Here is a 23675-nt window from a genome sequence, read left to right as displayed (position 1 = left end):
GCGGAGCTTTCAAAGCTTCCAAAGGCAGCTTTTATGTAACGTGGTGCTCTGGCCATTTCGACAGACACTAATGTGCGCGACGCATCAGTCCACATGTACAACAGCTGTTGCAGTCCATTTCAGGCTACAATATAGCTGTGGACTGAAACGTACAGGGTGGATGGCATATCTGTTTGACATCGCTGATTTTGTAATCATCTTTTAGCCTCTAAAATCAGTCAGAATGGATAGGCAGGTGAGCCTTACCAGGACGGAAATGTTCTCTTTCGTCAACCCTTGGATTCGGTACTTCCTGTTCTTTTTCAGCTTTTTATTCTGGGTAAGTAAGGCCTCTGACACCAGTTCCAAATGGGTTTTGTTGAGGGAGAGGACATTTCCAGGCTGCAGAACATAAGCTCTTTGGCCAGCTTTGAAATGAATAAAACATCAGGGGGTGTAATTTAGTCTCTCTGTTGCAATTGTTCTGCAACTGTTTTCAATACAACATGACTTGTTTCGGAACACTATTTGCATACAATTGTAAGGATTTTTATAGCCATGAAAAGAGTAAAAATGCCACTCTCTAGAATGTAATCTCTGAATATGATGCAGAGGAAGGCTTGAATCCCCCAAAGAAGCATGCAATCAAAAGAAAAAAAAAATATCATGCTCCTTTTCTGTCTGTAGTGTTTGTGTTGTTTTTTATCGGTGCATTGACTGTTATACAGTCTGCCCGGATCTGCCATTCAAAATCAAGAATTGCTCGCGCTGCAGAAATTGCCTCACATTAGGCTTTCATTCAGGACTCAAGCTTCCTGTAAGCTACCCACAGGATGTACTGCAAAGATTTTAAAACACAAAATGCACCTTGAATGAAAAAAAACCCCTCATTTCTGACCAAGATTTCTTCACCTTCATACAGCTATGATATACTACACGTTTTTTATTATATTTTTAATTGGTCTTTGGGCGAGATTCTGATTGGTTTATTGCACTTGACGCCCAAAACACACTCATGGCTCATTAAAGGGTTTGTTCACCCAAAAATGAAAATAATGTCATTTATTACTCACCCTCATGCCGTTCCACACCCGTAAGACCTCCATTAATCTTAGGAACACAAATGAAGATATGTTTGTTGAAATCCGAAGGCTCAGTGAGGCCTCCATAGAGAGCAAAGCAATTTACACTCTCAAGATCCATTAATGTACTAAAAACATATTTAAATCAGTCTATAATAATAAATGACATTATATTCATTTTTGGGTGAACTAACCCTTTAAGAGTATAGGGACAACCACTTTTAGACCACACGCTGGGCACGCAGACCATTTTTCAATCATCATTCAAAGTTGATTCGAACACGCCCTAAGTGTGATTCAGACCATGCACTCAGATCATTAAAATAGGGCCCTTATAGTGTTAATTTTTTTTTTTTTTTTTTTATACATTAAAGAATCGTGAATTTTAGCTTTGTCATCAGGAATAAATACATTTGAAAATATATTAAAATAGAAAACAGGTAATTAAAATTGTAATTTAATGGTCATTTTTATCAAATAAATTCAGCCTTAGTGAGCATAAGAAACTTAAAAGTATTTTACTGACCCCAAATGTTTTAAATAGTAGTGTAAGTTTTATTCTGGCCTCATGCTTTTTTTTTCTTTATCAACACTTGAATGTGGGTAAGTTTCATTAAAAAAGCAGCATTTTAAACAGAAAGCTGAGAATGTTTGTCAAAAACTATAGTCAACATGCATAAACAATGCTTTAATTGCTTGTTTTTGCTTCTTTTTTGCTTGTGTTTTGATCCAGAGATTCTGTACTTTTTCAGAAGATGCGTAATAGTGCCAAATACTGAATAACAGTGAAAACACGGATTGCCGGAAAATTACTTCAATGGCGGGAAGCAAATGTGATGAAAAATGACGCCAGGAAGACTTAAACGATTATATAACATAACTTGTATTCTAACTGATGCTTTCATGTGTGACAGTTTCAGCAAAGCCTCACCTGTTAGTCATGACTAGGTGACATACTATCAAACAAACCAAAAACTAGCAAAAAGTTGATTCATCATTAACAAATGGAAATGGAATAATAGCAGCATAGCGAGCATTTGCATAATGTGCTTGATTTTGTCACATTATCAGCAGTCGCTGTCACTCATATTGACTCAAATTGCCAACTCTCTCTGAAAATAAATGATCTGTGTACTGTGATAGGCGTTAATTGTCTTTTGTGAGTGAGTGTTGTGCTGGGAATGTGAACAGCACTGCCAATTCACACTTTTCACAGTAAACCAATGTTTGTGCACAACAGATGAACCTCTGGACAGCATAATCCATTAGTCTTTTGTTCCAGCCCCACCGGCTGGGTTTTTCAGAAAAGCACAAAACAGTGTATATGGAGTGGCTGTTTCTCCACTGCACCAACAAAAAGCTACTGAATAGCTCTTTAACCTGATTCCTTACATTTCCTATGCAAGCCAAGTGCATAGATGCTCTCGAAGTATAGTCTTCAACTCTTAAGGAGTGAGCTGATAGGATTCAATAGTTTTTATAAAACTCAGGTGGAAGACTCTTCAGTTGCTTAATGGAACTGCAGTGGCACTCAAACACACAAACCTTATACCACAGGGGGAACGCAGCAATATTGCCAGCAATGCCAACAGGGTTTTATAGGACAAGGCAATTGCTCAGAGTTATATTTCAACTCCAGGATTTTTTTGTAATAATGTATGTGGAGAAACCAGTCATGGTCAGAATTATTGGCAAAGAAAATTGAAGCACTGAAAGTTCCCATTTCCATCATCAGGGCAATTATTTAGAAGTTTCAATCAACAGGAAACTAGAAGTTTGAATCTGCCTGGAAGAGGATGTGCCTCTATATTGTCTTAATGCACAGCGAGGAGGAAAGTTTGAGTAGCCAAAGACTCTCCAAGGATCAGAGCTTGAAACTGCATAAAATAGTTCTCTGGGTGAGAAAAAAATATCAAACAGCTTCTACATCACCACAAGATTTTTGGGAGGTTTCAAGAAAAATCCTCTGCTTTTATCCAAAAACAAACTCTGAACAAACTCAGACACGACAGGAACTTCAAATGGGACCCTGGTGTTACTGAGCACAAAATGAAGCTTCGGGCATGTCCATACCAGTCCTGACCTGAACCCTATAGAAAACTGAAGAAGAGAGTGTATATCATGGATCTGGAGAGATTCTGTATGGAGGATTGGTGTCTGATCTCTTGTCAGGTGTTATCCAAACAAGCATTATAGAAGGTTGCAACAAGTATTGAATAAAAGGGTGCCATTACTTGGTCAATTGTTTTACTTCAATGAAAGGTTAAATTTTTGTGAATAATTGCCAATATCTGAACTATATGAGTGTGTGTGTGTGTATATAACTACATTTTGTGACTTTACATGATTGTTGTGCAGTTGATTTCACGTTATACTACGCAGCTGTTTAATGCTTGAATCTGATTGGTTGATGAATGTTTTTAGGGAAACACATGGCTAAAGTAGTTCCAGGCAGGTCTTGACCACATTACATGACCATATCACGTCTCCAAATGATTTCAGTTATTTTAAAGGTCCTCAGAGCCTACAACAGCAAAAGAACCAAAACCCACAACGACACTGACCAAGCAAATACATATATTAATTAAACTATAGGATAAAAACGACTAATTATTTCCATGTTTTTTGCCACAAAATTAAGTTTTAATATGTACGGAATGCGCTCTCTCTCCCAATCACACATACAGAACGGTCAGTGATGCTCTGACGGTTTTATCAGTAAAATAGTTTAACTTAAAAGCTTGAAATACATAATCTAAACAATGTTTTGAGGTGTGGTAACCGTAGTACAAGCAGAACAATTTATTCTGGGCCATTGAATTATTGATAAATAATTCACAACGCAAATTGCTGTGGCCGCATTGCCTCCTCTGGTGCGCATTATTTTTCTAATAATTCAACGGCCCGTCGTCAATTATTCCTTACTTATTTATTGATGTCTATTCATTTTTAGGTGTTTTCTCTCCTTATTGTAGCCATTGGGGTATATGCCAACGTTCAAAAAGCGACAGGTATGACAACCATTTTGTGCGTGTTCCTCACCTGATAGAATAAACTGCAGATGTGTGTGGATCAGTTAAAAGGTTTTCTGTTTTTCTTTCTCCACAGACACAGTGCGTGACACGTTCTTCATTGATCCTGCTGTGGTGCTCATTGTGGTGGGGGTGGTCATGTTCTTCATCACATTCTGTGGGTGCATCGGAGCTCTGCGGGAAAATATACGGCTCCTTAAAATTGTGAGTAGAAACTGAATTACTGTGAGTTACTAAGTAACCCTAACCCTAACTTAATAAATTATTATTAAAATGTATCTTTTCAGTAGTTAAAACTCATTTTCTATATAGACGTATAAGGAAGACTAGGGCTAGTTGTCACATGGGGTGTATCTTAGTAACTAAAAGGTTATGATATGATATTTGTCACAACTGCTGTGGTAGTTAACAGAGTCATGTATTTGAAGAACAAATATTAAGATGTATAATGAACACGAAGAGGATAGATAGACAAAGGCATATAGCAACCTATCATTAACTACTCACATAAAGACTGAAACCGACCATCTCACCTAGTGCGACAAGGAGTATAAATACACAGGGTAACTAAATGACAGACAGCTGAACATAATCAGTCACCAAGGAGACTAACTAGAATGCAATTAAGGCGAGACACTACAGGTGAATAGGGATTTTTTTTTTAATTAGAAGATATCGCTGTGAAACTTCTCCAGTTTATTACTGGCATAAACTTAAGAAAAAAAATGTATTACAAGTTTTCTGTAAATTAATGTTTTAATATGCAAATGAGGCCTTATATAAATAAATAATATAAATATATGCTAATTTGCATACATTTCCAAAAAACAAAATCTGGAAATTGGAAAGGACCAGGTTTAAAATGATTGGTTCTATTTGTTGACATATTAGATGAGAGGGGTTTTACAGAGGGGATTCTGGATATCTTGTTGTGCTTTAGTAAATTAGAGAATACTGACAATAGCCTTAAAAAATATATTTTCGACATGTTTTTTTGGAGTAAAAGGACTCAGGATAGGAATGATATATCAACAAATCCCTCTGTAAAAACCTTCAGAATATAGTTAAGTATACGGCTGAAAAAGTGGGTGCTTGTAGGCAGTGTTGCCAAGTCCGCGGTTTTCCCGCAGAATTGGGCTACTTCAACACTGTTGCCGCGGGCTGTTTTTCATGTCCGTGGGTTGAAGCGACCCCAATTATGTGATATTTAGCCCCGGGAATGCAAATTTTAGTAGGCAACCATGCCAAAAAAACATATTTTACCCCCCAAATGCAATTTTTACCGGAGAAGCCCCCCTGAACCGCGATTGGGGTTGTTTTGGGCTAGTTTTGAGTAGCAATTGGGCGGGTTTTGTTGTGAATACCTGGCAACCCTGTTTGTAGGTGCTACTGAAGTGGATATATCTGACTCTGAGTGTGAGAAAAAACTACCTTAACAAACACACACAACAGTCAGAAACACTGCAAACGAACTGTCCCTGTTTGTTGTATGCCCATCTATATCTAATTGAATCTAATTTGCTGACGGGGTTTCATCGTCTAATCTGTTGTTGTTTACTTTCTTACTAGCTCTTGCAAGTGACAGCTGTTGGCATCTTTTCTGTGAACGTTTATGAGCTGATTTTGGCGTTGACTGCATTTTCTCTCAGGTGGAGAATAAACAAGGAAGCGGCAACGCGCATCACGTGATGCGTGAGAACCAATCACGTAGTCGGAAATTCACATGACCAATCAGATGTGGTTTTCGGCTGTAGATTCCCCGGCACACCATTGCGATTGGTTATTTCTACAAAGTAAATGGCCATATTTGGATTAGACAGTGCTGTGAATGAAACTGAGAGCTTTATAATGATACCAGGCATGATATGTTTCTGTGAATGGAGACAGTGCGGGAGCTCGCTTTAGAATGCTAACTTTGGTGATTTCCGGTAGAAATCTAAAGGCGCAAGTTGACAAAATATAATGAAATAACCACCTTCATGTGTAATGTTTAAACATTTAAAATTTTGACATGAAAGCTTACATGTTAAGGGAGCAAACTGGCCCAAAGTCGTAAAATTGACCATTGCATGAAAAAACTATGTTTTCACTTGCAATGTCTCGCCTTAAGACTCAACTGAAACACATGAAACAAACACACATGAATGAAACTAACGCAAAACACAACACAATCCTGACAGTACTCCCCCCTCTTGCAAGGCGCGTCCTTGTGCCGAATGCCAGTTCAACTGGGGAGGGAGGGAGAGGGTTTAGGAGGAGGGCGAGGAGAGGCTGTAGATAGACAGGAGACAGGAGGAGTCAGCAGAGAGGAATACCATGACAGAACTGGCGAAGCGAGGAGCCATGGCGGAGCCTGGGCGTGGACCGACGGTGGTGGAAGGGGACGAGGTGGAGACCCTGGGGAAGCCCGAGGTGATGTCGTTGGCTCGAGTGACCAAGGTAGAGGCAGGGGCCTGGCAGAATGGGGTGACACCGGAGGGATCAAGGACCACGGTGAAACCGGAGGGAAGGAGGATCCCGGTGAAGCTGGAGGGGTGGAGGGTTAAGGCACAGCCAGAGGCCTGGAAGTCCGCAATGAAACCAGGGTGACGAGAGACCAAGGTGAAGCTGGAGGGACGAGGGAGCCCGGTGGAGCCTTAGCAGGGGCGTGCACAGACCTCCGCGGGGGCAGGGGTCCCCCTCAGTAGAAATCAGGTTCCGGGGGCACTGCGGTATGATCGAAAAGGGCACTTTCACGATTACAGGTGCCAGCGCACCTCTGTCTCATCTAAGAACTGTCTAATTGGACCTGACTTCTCTGATGAACGGACAGTGATCCTACCCCAAGAGCAGCATCTGGCCGAGTATATCGTCCATCCCGCTCCAGAAACGCTGTTTCAGAGTTTCATCATCTCAGCGCGCCTCGTGATAGAGCTCCAGGTAATCCTCCACATAATCCTCCAGTAACCGGCCATATTGTGAAACGCAGCCCTCATTATCCATTTTCTGGGTCGGTTCTTCGGTCACAACTGCTGTGGTAATTAATAGAATCATGACGATGAAGCTCAAATATTAAGTTGTTTAATGAACACAGAGAGAATACATAGACAAAGGCATATAGCAACATAACATTAAATATAAAGATGAAAACTGACCATGAACTGAGTGAAACAGGAAGTATAAATACGCAGGGAAACTAAATGGAGACTAAACCAAGTAGACTAACTAGAACTGAACTGAAGCAAATTAAACAAACACACAGGAATGAAACTAACACAAAACACAACATAATCCTGACATTTAGATGAAACATTTTAACTAAACAATATTGAGAAATGTTGCCTAGCCAACTAACTGAAATAATGATGTGTTCAAGTCCTCCTGGGAAGTTTGTATTTATGAGTTGGGAAGTTGTGTTTTTAAATGTCATGTGCGTTCAAATCATTTTTGAACAATGCAATCATTCTGAGCAATATGGTAGTGTAGATACATTCTCTTAATTAACTACACAAAATACAGCATGTTTTTAAACTGTACTTCTAGAAAATGAAGAACAAAGAATGTGCATCAGGTTAACTTTTTCGTTACATATTATATTGTCAATATAATAAAAAAAAAGCATCTCTCCCTCAATGTTGCCAAGACTAAGGAGCTGAGAGTAGATTTTAGATGACAGAAAGCAGTACACGCCCTCATCACCATCAAACGGCGACACAGTGGAGAGTGTCAGCTCCAAGTTCCTTGGCATGCACATCACTGAGGACCTTACGTGTACAGCGCACACACAGAAGACTGTGAGAAAGGCACAGCAGTGGCTTTTCTTCCTCAGGCGATTGAAGAGGTTCGGCATGAGCCCACACATCCTCAGGACTTTTTACAACTGCGCTATTTAAAGCATCCTAACTGCCCTCAATTGTAAAGCCCTGCAGAGGGTAGTGTGATCAGCCGAACACATCATCAGAACCAACCTCCCATCTCTTCAGGACATTTACACTGAGCGCTGCCTGAGGAAGGTGAGGAAAATCAGGAAGGACTCAAGCCATTCAAGCCACATAATGTTTTCGATGATTCATAGTTGCTCTGTTTTTGAAGTCCATAAAAAGTGCATCTGTCCATCAAATAATGTGCTTCACGCGGCTCCGGGGTGTTAATAAAGGCCTTCTGAAGCGAATCGACGCGTTTGTATAAGAAAAATATTCATATTTAAAACTTTATCAAGTAAACTTTCGACTGACTGCCTTCCATGGAAAAGTGTTGAATGTTGAAAGTGAAACTCAAGATGCATACGTGACGTCATGACGAGCGTACCTGGTCGCGTTAGTCTTTCGATCGGCAGGGGAACTTTCAACAATTTTTCCATAAATTGAACAGGGAAGGCGGTCGGTCGAAAGTTTACTTGATAAAGTTTTAAATATGGATATTTTTCTTACACAAACATATCGATTCGTTTCAGAAGGCCTTTATTAACACCCCAGAGCCGCGTGGATTATGTTATTTGATGGGCAGATGCACTTTTTATGGACTTCAAAAACAGAGCAACTATGAATCCAATTCTAATGCTTGGATTAGCCTGGACTTTTGTAATGTAACACAGATTTTATTCTTCTGAAAGAAGAATGTCATATACACCTAGGATGCGGTGAGTTGACTTGAGGGTGAGTAAATTATGGGCTAATTTTCATTTTTGGGTGAACTATCCCTTTAAGGCCTAAGTGTATTTATTGTACACTCACCTAAAGGATTATTAGGAAGACCTGTTCAATTTCTCATTAATGCAATTATCTAATCAACCAATCACATGGCAGTTGCTTCAATGTGTTTAGGGGTGTGGTCCTGGTCAAGACAATCTCCTGAACTCCAAACTGAATGTCAGAATGGGAAAGAAAGGTGATTTAAGAAATTTTGAGCGTGACATTGTTGTTGGTGCCAGACGGGCCGGTCTGAGTATTTCACAATCTGCTCAGTTACTGGGATTTTCACGCACAACCATTTCTAGGGTTTACAAGGAATGGTGTGAAAAGGGAAAAACATCCAGTATGCGGCAGTCCTGTGGGTGAAAATGCCTTGTTGATGCTAGAGGTCAGAGAAGAATGGGCCAACTGATTCAAGCTGATAGAAGAGCAACTTTGACTGAAATAACCACTCGTTACAACCGAGGTATGCAGCAAACCATTTGTGAAGCCACAACACTCACAACCTTGAGGCGGATGGGCTACAACATCAGAAGAACCCAACGGGTACCACTCATCTCCCCTACAAATAGCAAAAAGAGGCTACAATTTGCACGAGCTCACCAAAATTGGACAGTTGAAGACTGGAAAAATGTTGCCTGGTCTGATGAGTCTCGATTTCTGTTGAGACATTCAGATGGTAGAGTCAGAATTTGGCGTAAACAGAATGAGAACATGGATCCATCATGCCTTGTTACCACTGTGCAGGCTGGTGGTGGTGGTGTAATGGTGTGGGGGATGTTTTCTTGGCACACTTTAGGCCCCTTAGTGCCAATTGGTTATCGTTTAAATGCCACGGCCGACCTGAGCATTGTTTCTGACCATGTCCATCCCTTTATGATCACCATGTACCCATCCTCTGATGGCTACTTCCAGCAGGATAATGCACCATGTCACAAAGCTCGAATCATTTCAAATTGGTTTCTTGAACCTGACAATGAGTTCACTGTACTAAAATGGCCCCCACAGTCACCAGATCTCAACCCAATAGAGCATCTTTGGGATGTGGTGGAACGGGAGCTTCGTGCCCTGGATGTGCATCCCACAAATCTCCATCAACTGCAAGATGCTATCCTATCAATATGGGCCAACATTTCTAAAGAATGCTTTCAGCACCTTGTTGAATCAATGCCATGTAGAATTAAGGCAGTTCTGAAGGCGAAAGGGGGTCAAACACAGTATTAGTATGGTGTTCCTAATAATCCTTTAGGTGAGTGTATGTATAATGTTTTTTTTTTTTGTATTATGTATAATTGTAGCTAATTATAGCTTGTTCTACATTGCTGCTAGGATCTATGCACAAAAGATTTTCACTTCTTGTTCACTTGTGTCAACGATGTGACAATAAAGTAAAGTAAAAGTTATTACAATGCTATCATGTTTTGTGCAGGCAATTAGGTTATTTTGTTGTAAATAAAAAAAGCCTGACAATGTCACTGCTAAATACCTGTAAGTATTATGGTATTCCGTCATGTTTTCTCACTGACAAGCCCCCAAATCATAAAATTATAAACTGAGCTTCCCACTCGTACTTTACGACATGACTTGAATGAACCATACGTTAATTTAAAGCACTAAAAGCACAACGAAATGACTCAAATTTAAATTAAAGGGGTGGTAAACCATGATTTCACTATTCTAACTTTAGCTAGCGTGTAATGTTGCTGCTTGAGCTTAAACAACATCTGCAAAGTTACAACGTTCAAATTTTAAAGCAAAGGGAGATATTTGCTTTTAAAGAAATCAATTTCTAAGGACTACAGCAAATGGCCGGTAGGCGACTACAGACATTCCTCCAGGGTTGCTGACATCACCAGCCCCAATATTTACATAAACCCCTCCTCCAAGAATATTAAATAGGGGGGGCGAGGCCATTTTGTATCGCTGCGTTGTTGTGGTTAGTAGGCTAGAGTGGTGTTGCTGCAATGCCGATGAAACGCTGTTATTTTCATCCGGATTGCAGGTCTGGGGTACTTGCTTTGTTCAGCCTTCCTAGGGACGGGGGTGCGTTGCAGTGCGTTTAACATACAGCATGTTATATGCATGTGTGTATGAGACAGAGGGGAACAGGTCGCATTTGCAGCAGATATATGCTGCCCATCATAAATCAAAGCACGAGACAGTCAGGGGTCGAAGAAGAAGACTGGAAAATGTGACATAATGGACAATATTCGTCTGTATTTGCAATTCACGAGCCGCGGTTCAGCTGCGCGAGACAAACACTGCCAGTGTGTGGATGCGCAACGGGCGCGCGCGGCTCCCGCTGCACATTTCACAGAGGAAAGCTTCCACAATCTTCGCGAGTTCAATGCAGGATTTGCACAATAGCTTATCCTGAAAGATGGATTTAAAAATCCATCTTGTGGCTGTTTACGGGCCACAACCTGTAAGTATGATTTATTTTTCGTCTATGTGTTTTCCTGTAATAGGTTAATTGTACGTTGTAGCAAGGAAGTAAACAGATGACAACGCTGTTCTGCAAACCAGTCTGTTAAATGCTCATTCATACTTAACTTTATCCGACGAACACCTAACGTTACAAACACCTAACGTTAAAATCTCAACAGCGAACTTGGCATTAGTGTAAATTATTCTTTGATTAGAGCTTGTATGTATTGTTTATCTACAGGCATGCTAAACATGGTTCTGTGTGTGATTTGGCTACTAGTTAAGCCAATGTTTAGTGTTCGTTTTGGGTTAATAGTTCTTGCGACAGATATTTGGCTATAATCATTCTAAAAATACAAAAGTAACAGTGCCATTCAGTAAGGATCACTATAGATCCGCAGTCTTTACTCATGAGGATTGAACAGGTTCTGCTCGATCATCTTCACTAAAATGTTCTGGGTCTGATTCATGCTCAGATTGGTATGTTTTTTTTGACGCCATTGTTTCTAATACTGACCAAAGCACAGTCTACCGGTAAAGGTAAGGGGTGTAACGTTTCCGACAAACGTGCACTGCGGTTAGCGAATCACAACACACAGCTAACCAATCTGAGCCCATTGCGTATTTTTGAGGGACCAGCTTCATGCAACCCAGAAACCATCAGACTGTTTTTACAAGGAGGGACAGAGCAGTGTAGAATAAAGGTCAAATATATGAAAAATAATAAAAAAATTTAAAAACGAAGCATGAACACATGTTTCAGTGCACCCCACAAACACAATCAAGCCTTCGAAAGAATGTGTTTTACCACCCCTTTAAAATATAAAAATAAAAGCTAATTCTAAATATTACTGAAAACTACATTGGTATTTAGCGTATTTAGTATTTGTTTCTGCTCTTTCTGTAACTTTACCTGCATGAACGTACCTTAAACACACAGCCACCAGCTCGTGTTTTGATATGTCCTTGCATTCATCAGCCATAATTGTGTAGTCGGTGTATGGTGTCTCATGCTACTCAACCTTGATCTTTGGTAGAAGTAGCGAGGCTGCACATTCAAGTAACGCATTCTGAATTTCTAGACTAATTATCGGAAATTGATTACGAGCTCATCGCATTAAATTTTTGACTTGAGAGGGCGTCCATGTCCAATTTTTTAAACTAGGAAACTAGTATACGATAATTCCGATAGCAGGTGATGGCAGCATTAGTCTGGCGTTTTTGGGTATCTCCTCAATATGATTTTGCACGTTTGGGTCATGCTTGGCAGTTCTGAAAAATGTCCCTTATGTAAGGCCTCTTAATTTTCCCTGTGGCCACGTAAAGCAATGTCTTGTTTTGCACAGAACATAATGTCAAAGACCACTTTCACGTATTCACGATTTTTCTCCACAAATGTGCAGTCATCCCAAAAGAGCTGGTTTAAAACAGTTCCCTGGGTTTTACGCGTTGCTTTAATTGGCTCGCATTTACAAAGAGAAAGGGAATTCGATTTTCCGGCTTGGTGTCTGATGCATGACCTGCGGAGGTGTTTCCAGTCTTTGAATCCATTGCTTTTTCTGTGCGCGGTTTGGGAAAATCCCGACATGCTTTGCAAAATACAGCGTTGTTTCCTGAAATCAAGCATTCTGCTTTAGTTCAGGCAGGCCACGTAGTCAAGCTCCGCTATCAGCTGACATCAAAATTCCAACCCCGCCCATATCAGCTTATCCGATTCCTATGCACTCAATTGGCAACTCTCAAACAGGATGCCTTACTTTAGCGTAGCTTCAGTTCAATCTGCTTGCTTGGCTGCTTCTGCTGCACGCTGCTTTGCAACCCACCTCCTCCCCAGCTCCTCCTTAAACTGTGTTTAACTTAATCAGTGTCATTCTGTTGTCATTGATGCATACTCTGTTCTAAATGGAGGATTTAGTTGCCCTCCCAGTTTAAAAAATGGGAGGTTGTCCCCAGAATCTGCTGCTGTTACCTGTCTTGGCTTTTCATGGAGCTCATGAAAAGGATGGGGAATTTAGAACAGAGCCATATCACCAAATGTACATTTTTGCAAAATATGCCAATAAAAAGTTGACTAAAAGTTTGTCTATGGTGTTTTTGACTTAAGTGGGCCTGACTGAACTATATTCAAGCAATGCAAATATGGTCATCACTGGTTGTGAAGGCAGTTCATCAATTACAGATAAGTCATTTGTTATTGTGCCAATTTGTGTTGTGAAAGTCTCACCGATACACTCCACTGATGAAATATGTGTTCTCCTTGTAAAGCTGAAGCAGGCTCTGATGTGGATGGTACATTTTCTCTTTCTTGTTCATCTTTCCGTGATTATTTGAAAAAGAGTGATACACACAACACCAAACCAATAAGTTTGAAAACAACCTTTGCATTTTACTATGCAGCATTTTGATTGGTCAATATATCAATTAGAGTAATAAATCAACAACACCTTATTTTTTTTATTTCAAGCGATCCAAAACTTTCTCCCTAGGAATTATGGTGGAAATGTTCAATACCTTCAGTAGCCAAGACAGAGTAGAACGTGTGACAACTAGCCCCAGTCTTCTCTATATAGATATGTTATTTATCTGTTAAGTTTGATCATTTATTTAAATAACAGTTAAAGACAATTATAATTAATAAGAGAATCTTCTTTCCTGTTCCTCTCTAGTTCTCATTTAGTCTTACCCTGGTCTTTCTTACCCAAATGGCCATTGCAATCCTGGGCTTCTTCTACTCTGACCAGGTGGGCTTTCACTTGAAACCATAGTTTATAATGTGTTTTCTGCAGCACTGATATGGGATACAGGCTATCACATAAAGTGTATTTCATTGTTACGACTTCCATACACTGAGGGCTGTTAAAGATTAATTGTAACATTAGGCTTTGGCTTAGTTGGGGAGGGTTAACCTCTTTTAACAGTCATCTCTCAGTCTCTAAGTCCATCTCATGGGATAGAAGGTCAATTTAAAAGCAATTCACCATTCACTTCCATTGTTCATCTTACCCGTAACGTCAATTCTAGCTATAGGGTTTCCTATCGGTCTACAATTACCTCATCATATGAGTGGAATCTTGAAGTTCTACAGTCCAGGAGAAGGTCGAGTGTAGTACATCACACTATACTTTGCAGCACACACCGTTAAACAGGGAGGGCAGTTTAACAATGTTGCATCAAGCATCTTTGCTGCTTAATGATTAAAGAGCTTTTCCACTTCAAAGTGGGACCAAATGTTCCGTTTCGATGGAGGCTTTCTAGGAGGCTTCCTGTTAATGACATTCAGAGGTGCTTGAACATGCCAGCGTTAGAGGAACTGACAGGGGAGACGGAGAGAGCTCAGGGGGGCCCCAAGAGTTAATTACCACACTAAAGCATATGCTATTAGAGCCGCCATGGTGAATTAGTGCTGTCGACCTGTCTCCCGTAGCACAATTACATATGCATATACAACCCAGATGTAAGTGTTTGATTTTAGGTACGTATGGAAATATACTTGGTGGCTAGACTGTATGAAGTGTCATGTTCACAGACTCGCGATGCTCTGGGGAAATTTGTGAAAAAAGCCATTGTGCATTATCGAGATGACCTGGACCTTCAAAACCTAATGGACTACATCCAAAAAGAGGTAGGGTTTTTTTCTTTGTTCAGTAAGTGCAGATTTGTAATGCATCTGGTCAAATGAAAAAGAATACCAGGCACCATAAGAAGTCATGTGCATTTCTCCAACCAAAAAAAAGCCCTTATGTACAGTATACACTCGCTCATTTAGTGTCAAAATGTATTATATTTTTGTGTCAAATATACATTTATGGATTTAATTTTTTTTATGTTTTTGAAGTCTCTTCAGCTCACCAAGGCTTTATTTATGTGATCAAAAACACTAATTATTTTAATATATTTTAACATCTAATTTACTGTGGTGGAAAAAGCTGAATTTTCAGTATCATTACTCCAGACTTCAGTGTCACATGATGAAATCATTTTTAATATGCTGATTTGGTTAAAAACAGTTGTGTTGCCTAATTTATTAGGGGCCAAGCACCGAAGGTGCGTAGGCTAGGCACCTATTGTAATTGTTGGCATTCTTATTATTCTTAACTTGTTCTTCTTCTTCCTCCATGGGAGTCTATGGTAGCCCATAGAACCGCTTGTGGGAAAGTTGTGAAATTTGGCACAAAGGACTGTCACCATAACAAATTTGGAGTATCTAACTCAATCCCTCTAACACCACCAACTGCCCATAGTTGCACTCACGTTTATGCTAATAACTTTTGAACCGTAAGGGCTAGAAACAAAAATATATTTTCCTATTTTTTTTAACTCCTCCTAGATGGTTTATCCGATTTGCATGAAGATCATCATCTGGCAATGGCAATAAAAAGTTATACAATTCAAGTCGATTCATCAAAGTGTTTTTGAATAACGCACAAACAAATTCTATGTAGCGCTTGCAAAAATAGACCTAAGGCTGTATCACCGCAACACTTTATCGTATTCTGACCAAACTTGGTACAGATCATCACAAGCATGGCTTGAGGCGACATGCAGCGTTTCGGCACAGTGCCACCTACTGGTTCGGAGATGCGAAAAATGGCTATATTTGCTTATAACTTCTGAACGGTTTGCACAAAAATCATAAAAGTGGTCTCGTTATATTCAATGATATCTAATGTTCCCATGTCGGCCATTTTGAATTTTGTAGTAAAATGCTGTATTTTACAAACGCATGAATGTATCGTTGGTATGGGTTATCGGCACGATGTCCTGAAAGAGTCTGACAATTTTTGGACCAGCGCCATCTAGTGGTGAAAAAAAACTATTTACATGCTTATAACTTTGGATGTGGTTGACTTATTTTCTCAGGAGCTAGATTCTTGAATCCTTGCCAAGTCCAACGATACCAAACATGCTAAGTTTCGCCTTATGGTTTGTGCAACGTTGAGATTTAGCATTTAAACAACCTTTGAGAAACCATTATTCTGATCGAGATGAAACCACTGTATGAAAATTGGAATCATAGCTGGTTGAACAAAATTTTGCTAGTAAGTGAAAAAAAAAAAAAAATGCAATCAAAGTCAGGTGTGGGTTATTTTTGATATGCTAAACTCCTAAAACGAAATGAGATATTTTCACCAAATTTGACACTTATATATGGGGGCACTCTGAGGACACACTCAAAAAGTTGGAATTGCACCTCTTGGTGTCACTATAATTGAACAAAAAATGAAATTGGCTCAATACAACTCTATGTATTCATGAGTTTTAGACCTTTTTGCTTAAAATTGTCTCAAATTGTCTTTACTCATTTTTACAGTTTTTCTGCCGATAGCTTCCTTGTTTGCTTCAGTTGTGCTTGGCCCCGATAATTGCTGCGTGCAGCAGCTATATTTATTATTCTTATTATTTTGGAAATCTTTATACTTTTTTCAGGATTCTTTGATCAATTATTTGAAATTGTTGGTATCAATGTAAAGATCTTTAACATCACTTTTGATCAATTTAATGCATCTGAATAATTTTTTGTATTTTTTTATCTGAACCAATGATATGGTAATTTTTGTCATTTACATAACTTGTCTGAGCTTGGACATTCTGCAAGTAAAAATCATTTTGTGAAAAAATTAAATGCTCTTTATTTTGAGAGTTAGTAGATATGTAGGTGCAATGTTACTTATAGTCAACAGAATGTGTTAAAGGACCATCAAAATAAAGTGAAACCCAAAATGGACATTTTTTGATCAACTCTACCTATTTTATTCCTACCTAGTGCAGAGTTTGGTAAATATGGCAATGTGAACTCAACACATGCATGGCTCTCGAAATGAGCAAATGTTCTATTCTACAATACAGTACAGTATGTTCTCCTGTCTCTTAAGTTGTTATACCTTCCTCTTTGTCCTCCTCACAATAAACATAGTAATGGATCCAGCAGATAGGACATGAATATGTGGTCTGAGAGACAGTTTCTAAAAATATTTTATCTCCTTTCCACCCTCGCTGCTCCTTGCAGTTCAAATGCTGTGGCTGGAACAACTACACCGACTGGTCCTGGAACCTTTACTTCAACTGCACCCCGTCAAACCCCAGCACTGAGAGGTGTGCAGTTCCCTTCTCATGCTGCACTCCTCTGCCAGAAGAGGTGAGAGTAAACCACCTATACACACGGACCGAGTTTTAATCTGCAGCTATGAATAAATGAAACTGGACATAGAAATAAGCAGATATGAGATCTGTGTGAAGCGAGGAATCATATGCCGCTTTATGAGTTGCTTTGCACGGGTGGGACCGAAGCTCTATATCATTATAATTACATTTTAACTTTACAATATAGTTTTATATTACCCCAGTTTCACCCCTTTAAATGTAAAACATTCTCTCAATTTTTCATGGCGATGTGCGGTAATGGTATAATTACCTTGGACAACCATGTATTGGGAGAGTAAAAATAGCATACTGTATATCAAGTTTGGAGTCTGTAAAATATTTTAATGTTTTTAAAAGAAGTCTGTTGTGCTCATCAAGGCTGCATTGATTTAATCAAATACAGTAAAATTGTGAAATATTATTAAAATTTAAAATAATTTTATTTTCCTATATTTTCAAATATTAATTATTGCTGTATGGAAAAGCTGAATTTTCAGCAGCTCAAGTCTCTTCATAAATTATTCTAATATGCTTATTTGGTACTTAATTATTATAAATGGTAAAAACGTTGTGGAAACCATGATACTGTCATGCTGAGTGGGTGTAATGAAGCGTGCGGCAATAAACAATATGCAAAATCCAAAGGAAACATGCAGGAGATAATCTGGGAAAAAACTCACAACCACTATAACATAAATAAGACTGAACAAAGAACTGAGAAGAACTAAGGACTTAATGTTGGCATGAAATCAAAATTTATCCCATTTACTTTGTTAGCGCACATTACTAGTCCTGTGGTGAACAATTCATTTGTGCAAGTTGATTTAAGTGATGTTCGGTTCTTGAACGAATCAATCTTTTGAGTCGGTTCTCAACAAGTAACCGGTTGTGCCAGTTCATTAATCGAACTGAATTGAACTTTAGTTCCGGGTTGATTACGCAAGATGCAAAAGCCGAAGTAGCACGTCTGACTAAAAAAGAACCCAATGAGCCGGTTCAAACAGCTGTCAAAGTTTGCAGAGGATTACAGAGGATTCTGATGATTGAGTTGGCAATGCAAGTCTGATCACGTCCTGGAAATATACTTATTATGTTACTGTTATTAAATAACATTTCTGTCTAGAGATGTAAATACATTTGACTGTACATTGTGCATAATGTTTATTGTGCATGCAGGTTATATTTTAAGTTGTTAAGCAAAATTTATAAGACTGGTTTATTCTTTCTATATAGGCTACTTTAGACGTAACATATCCACATTTATGCATGTCGAGGCTACTCAATATTGGTAAATCATATCCAGTGTTGGAGGTAACGCATTACAAGTAACTTGAGTTACGTAAATAGATTACTTTTTCAAGTAACTAGTAAAGTAACGCATTACTTTTCAAAATGACAACAAAATATCTGAGTTACTTTTCCACATTTATTTGACTGACAGCTCTCCTGTCCCCATGTTGAGAGAAATCGAGAGTAAGTGCAGAGCCGTTGTGTGTAAACATGATGGTTATTGTAGTTCTAGACTAAATGTGACCATTTATTCATCTCACTTGCACAATAAAGATTCAGTACTCCTCAAAATGAATAAAATCAGTCAAATGCAAAATCAGAATACTATGCAAACCTCCAATAATTAAATGTTAAATAAAACAAATATTTGTATGCATTTAATCTACATTTATTGACCAATGTCTTGCTGCTGAACTTTGATGATTCAGTTAAACCATGAGCAAAAATTACTAGATTTTTTTGTTTTTATTGGTAAAACTTTTTTCTCCTGCGTCCTATTCTTTCATTATTCAGAATGGCAGCACAGCAGAGCTGCACCCTCTACTTTTAATGCGTGAATTTGCATTTTTATCTCAGCCTGAGGCTTATTATTTAAATTTTGGTATGAAGAGGTCTTTACATTTGCACAAAAATAAAAAAAATTTGTTATAAAAAAAACAAAAAAACAAGACCAACCCAGGTGAGAAAAAATTATGCAAAAGTAATGTAACGCATTACTTTTCTTAAAAAGTAACTAAGTAATTTAATTAGTGCATTAATGCATTACTTTTCAAAGTAACTTTCCCCAACACTGGTCGTATACGACAAAGGATCCACGAATGAAACTGTAACCAGAAACAACATTGACTTAAGTGAATGAAAGGCAATAATCAGCAAAATGCACTCTCGCGCAAATAACTTTTTTCGATTGTTTAAATAAGCATTGACACAGATTACTTTATTTGAATGTTTCCTTGATATAACATGACACTGAGAAATGTGACATCATGAATATGCTTTTTGAACCGGTTCATTGAGCCGAACTTTCCGAAAATTAAACAGACTTTAAATCACAAGTTGATTTACAAAAAAAAGATAATTCTGAAAATGCATTCCTCCTCTGGCGACATTTTTGAAGGCTTAGAAGATAGACCATGCCTCCCAACTGTCTGTTAGCTTTGACAGTGAGCTAAATGGAATGCCCACTTTTCTAGATCCAATCAATTCCCAGCTGGAAATTTTTTTTTCTCATTTAATATTCAGTTTCAGTTGGAAAATAGGTCACAATACTAAAGTCGGTCACAACTTCCGGTTCATGGTGACTTTAAATACACAGTGTGAGGTAATTAACAAAACTAAAAACAGGTGATGAACTAATCAGTAACCAAGGAAACTAACTAGTGGTGGGGAAATGCGAACAAAGAAAATAGGTAAGAGCTAGAAATAAACCAAAATAGAAATTGCATTAAACTAACTTTAAAAAAAAAAACACATGAAATCTTGTATAACTTATATACAAGTTGAAATTTGCTTAACTCATTTTGATGAGTTATGCCAATGTAAAAAAAACATATGTTGTTATAACTTATTGATCATATAATTTTTACTGTATATATATTCTTTAAAATGAATGATTTGTATCCTTTATCACACAATGCACTGAAATTGGAGACCTAAAGCATAGATGATTGATTTGTGATGCTAAAAAGTTTTAATACTTTACTTTACTAGCTCGTTCTTAGTTAATACTTTCATAACTTACTTTCATAACATAATTCAAAAGTTTAAAAAACTTTTCTAAGAGATCAGAAATCATTTTCACCTAGAGGATGATAAAGAGTGAAAAAAATTTCAAATATGGACCCAAACTATATAAGCTTATAGGACCCAAAACATCAAAGAGACTTTTATAGCCGAAAGTATACTTCGTTTTTTTTACGCATACGTGAGCGTATTTGCACAGTCAAACGTACAGCCTTGCAAAGTATTCTTCTTTTGACTTGTACACATACACGTGTTTGGCGCATGCGCAGTTTTGAGAAATCTCTCGCCATGAGTTACAACCATAGACTGTAAAAAACATGGACGTAGTGTCCGTGACGTCGATCATAGGATTCTGAAGAGCAGTTTTGAAGCGTAAAGTCAGTCGTTGCCATCTTGGCAGCGCATCAATGCACGTTACTCCCGGATAACTGAAAATGGGCAAAGAGGCGGGACGTGGCTGGAGCTGAGGTGATGCGATGACAGCAGATAAACAGCAATCCACCTGTCACTCAGTGACCACGGCCTTAATTATGCAGAACTTTAAGGCTTTATATAATGTAAACGAATGAGTTATAAAATAAATCACCCCCCTCACAGTTGTCATGAAGGGCAAAATTAGATATAGACAAAAACCACAATTTGTCCCAGGCCGTAAACATGTTTTTTTTCTGCTGTAAAGTTGGGCATTTTTACATGGGGCTCAATGAGATTCTGCTCCCTTCTGGAGCTTGTCTAGTGGCCAGTCGATGAATTGCATTTTAAGTCACTTCCGTATTGGCTTCAAGAGAAACTGCGGGAGGTTGCCACTTGGTTACAACCCATGTTAATACCGCAAAAACATTAAATGTGCATGTGCATACTTCAAAAATCCGGTGGTGCGCGCTCAAAACGTGCATACTCTTTTGATGACGAAATTCACGTCACGTGCACTGTACGCTGACCCTCGCGTACGCGTAAAAAGTGAAGTATACTGTGCCCTTTACTGGTCCATGTTACTCCTCCGAACGCTTTTGCCACTGCAAAACACCGGCAACCACCTAAAACACTCTAGCATCAAGGTGGCAAGCTTTGCACGTGCAGGCAAAAACCACTGACATTTTCAGAAAATGTAAAATTCGAGTTCAGTTATACAGTGATCCTTCATTTTGATCCTTTATTTGAACGCAATCCCACCCCTTTTGTTCTCAGTCTTTGTAGTGGAGCATTAGTGCAAAGGCAAAGTTGTATTATTTTTCATCTCATCAGGCTCAGCGAAACTGTATGTGGTCATTGGTTTATTGCACTCTGCAACAAAGTGCCATGAAAGACAGATTAAAAATGTCCTTTGTGCCTTCATCTTTAACGATGATGGCCTGTGCCGCTAATTACTACCCCTGTTAGAATCACATCAGTAAAAGCTTTGCGAAGTTAAACAGATTGGGTTTACCAAATGTATCGGTAATTCAAAGTTTCAATTTCTACACAGTTGTCATAATAGCAATTTGAGAAGAATTTATGTGTTCTGAATCGCTTTCTTGCCTCTCAAGGCAGCAAATGACCGAGCAGTGCCATTTTGGCATGACGTCCAAAGCAGCTGCTCGGCTGAAATGCTAAATGTGTGCTTCAATTCAATCCGTGAGACGTGTCTAAATGCTGATAAGATACTCAAACAGAACATAGATCACCGATATAGGGCGACTCCTTGGCAGACCTAAATATTATGGTCTCTGTTCCCTTGGCAAATGTCGACGGTGATTGCTGGATAAACACTTTCTAAACAGGTCAGAGTGGACGAAATGCAATTCTTTCAAACAAAAACAGAAGGAAATGGAGGAGCTATGCCACATTTATGATGCTGAGGGAGAAAAGCTGTGTGGTTTATGGGTTTAATTGTCTTCCAGTATTCAAACATGTTGTTTGAAGCGGAAGGAATGACAGAAAATTCTGTGATTCATCCAAACAGCTGTTCACGCAGAGACAATGGCACTTCTCTATGGCAGCATCTGGGCTGAAAATATGAAAATGAATCATAGCATTATTTAACGGCGACCTGTTCGGGGTTTGTTTAACCATCAATACAAAATATGCTGTTGAAAGTGGTATTGTATCCCCTTTCAGACATTAAAATAATCTTGATGGTCGTTCATGTGTAGGTTTCTTGTCAGTTATCAGTGATGAATACTGAAAGCTGTGTAAAAACTCTGAAGCAAAAGGTGATTGATGTTTTTGATTAGACCACACAATGTTAAGTAAATTCCTGGTGCAGCCATTCAATTGAAAACTGCATATGTCTACAGATATGACCTTGACCTGCATTTTACATCAGCAACCCACAAAAGGGAATTCAACATCCTCAGGTTGTCAGAAAGCATGGTGAAATGCTAACACTAAAGTTGCAAAAAGCTGAAGGGTAAATTACTGGCCCTGACCCATTAGATAACGCAGGACGCAGTCGAGTCGGATGATCCAGCTGGCCTGGGTATGTGTCAAAAACTGCCTATGGTCATAACATTAAACATGCAAAATGCCAGATGTAAGTAACGAGAAAAACAACAGAATCAAAAGCACTAAATATTACTTCATTTAAATGTATACTTCATGTCAGGATATGTTTTATGTAGTTGCTATATGGTTGCTTGCTAGCCCAAAATCTCCCCAGATAATATTCCGGTTCCTAGATATATGGCAAAATATGCATAGTATTAACAGTGGTGCTTATTTTAGCAAAACTACTAATTAATCACGTTTGTATTTGTATACTATTGATTCAAAATGAGACTCATTAAGCTAACATGACAGATGAGGCTAAAACATTACTGCCCCCTGCTGCTTAAAGACTAATAACATCTGAAGAGACAAAGCAGCAAAGACAGGAACACCTTCTTTTTTACTCTTTCAGACTGTGATCAACACCATGTGTGGCTTTGGGGTTCAGACACAGAACAACTTGGACGTCACTAAATCCATCTATCCGGTGGGCTGTGCAGACAGAGCTGTAATATGGATTGAATCTCACCTGCTGTTAGTTGGGGCGCTGACTCTGGGTCTCGCTTTACCACAGGTAACATTCAGCTGAATGATTTCAGTTGCTGAATTCGGAACCGCATACTAGCATACTGCTCTTACTATTTCTTTATTTTTTGTTCTATGTACTAGTGTGGTTCCGAATTCAGCAAGTTTTTTCAAACAGCTTGGGGCGTTCCGATTATGGATGCTGATTGGTCAGTACAGCAGAAACAACTGAATAGGATGCTGCAGTCGGGACGTCAAAACCAGGGAGACTAATTTGCCAGTGGTTCCCTCAAGATTTTCCCATGGATTTTCCTATGGGT

General features: G+C 38.8%; 1 protein-coding gene across 1 annotated transcript; it reads left to right on the top strand.

Moving 5' to 3' along the window:
- Nucleotides 1-256: 256 nt before the first annotated feature.
- On the top strand, nucleotides 257-23419 carry tspan33b (tetraspanin 33b; the record flags this gene model as incomplete). The annotated part of the gene is made up of 7 exons (XM_079825150.1): nucleotides 257-319; nucleotides 4015-4072; nucleotides 4170-4297; nucleotides 13857-13931; nucleotides 14717-14812; nucleotides 17198-17326; nucleotides 23243-23419. 7 exons carry the CDS (start codon nucleotides 257-259, stop codon nucleotides 23417-23419), a joined length of 726 nt encoding a protein of 241 aa, XP_079681276.1.
- Nucleotides 23420-23675: the final 256 nt, after the last annotated feature.

Source organism: Gobio gobio (assembly GCF_949357685.1).
Source record: "Gobio gobio genome assembly, chromosome: 9".
Taxonomy (NCBI): Eukaryota; Metazoa; Chordata; class Actinopteri; order Cypriniformes; family Gobionidae; genus Gobio; species Gobio gobio.
The sequence above is the reverse complement of the archived record's forward strand: the minus strand, read 5'-3'. Positions and strand labels throughout refer to the sequence as shown.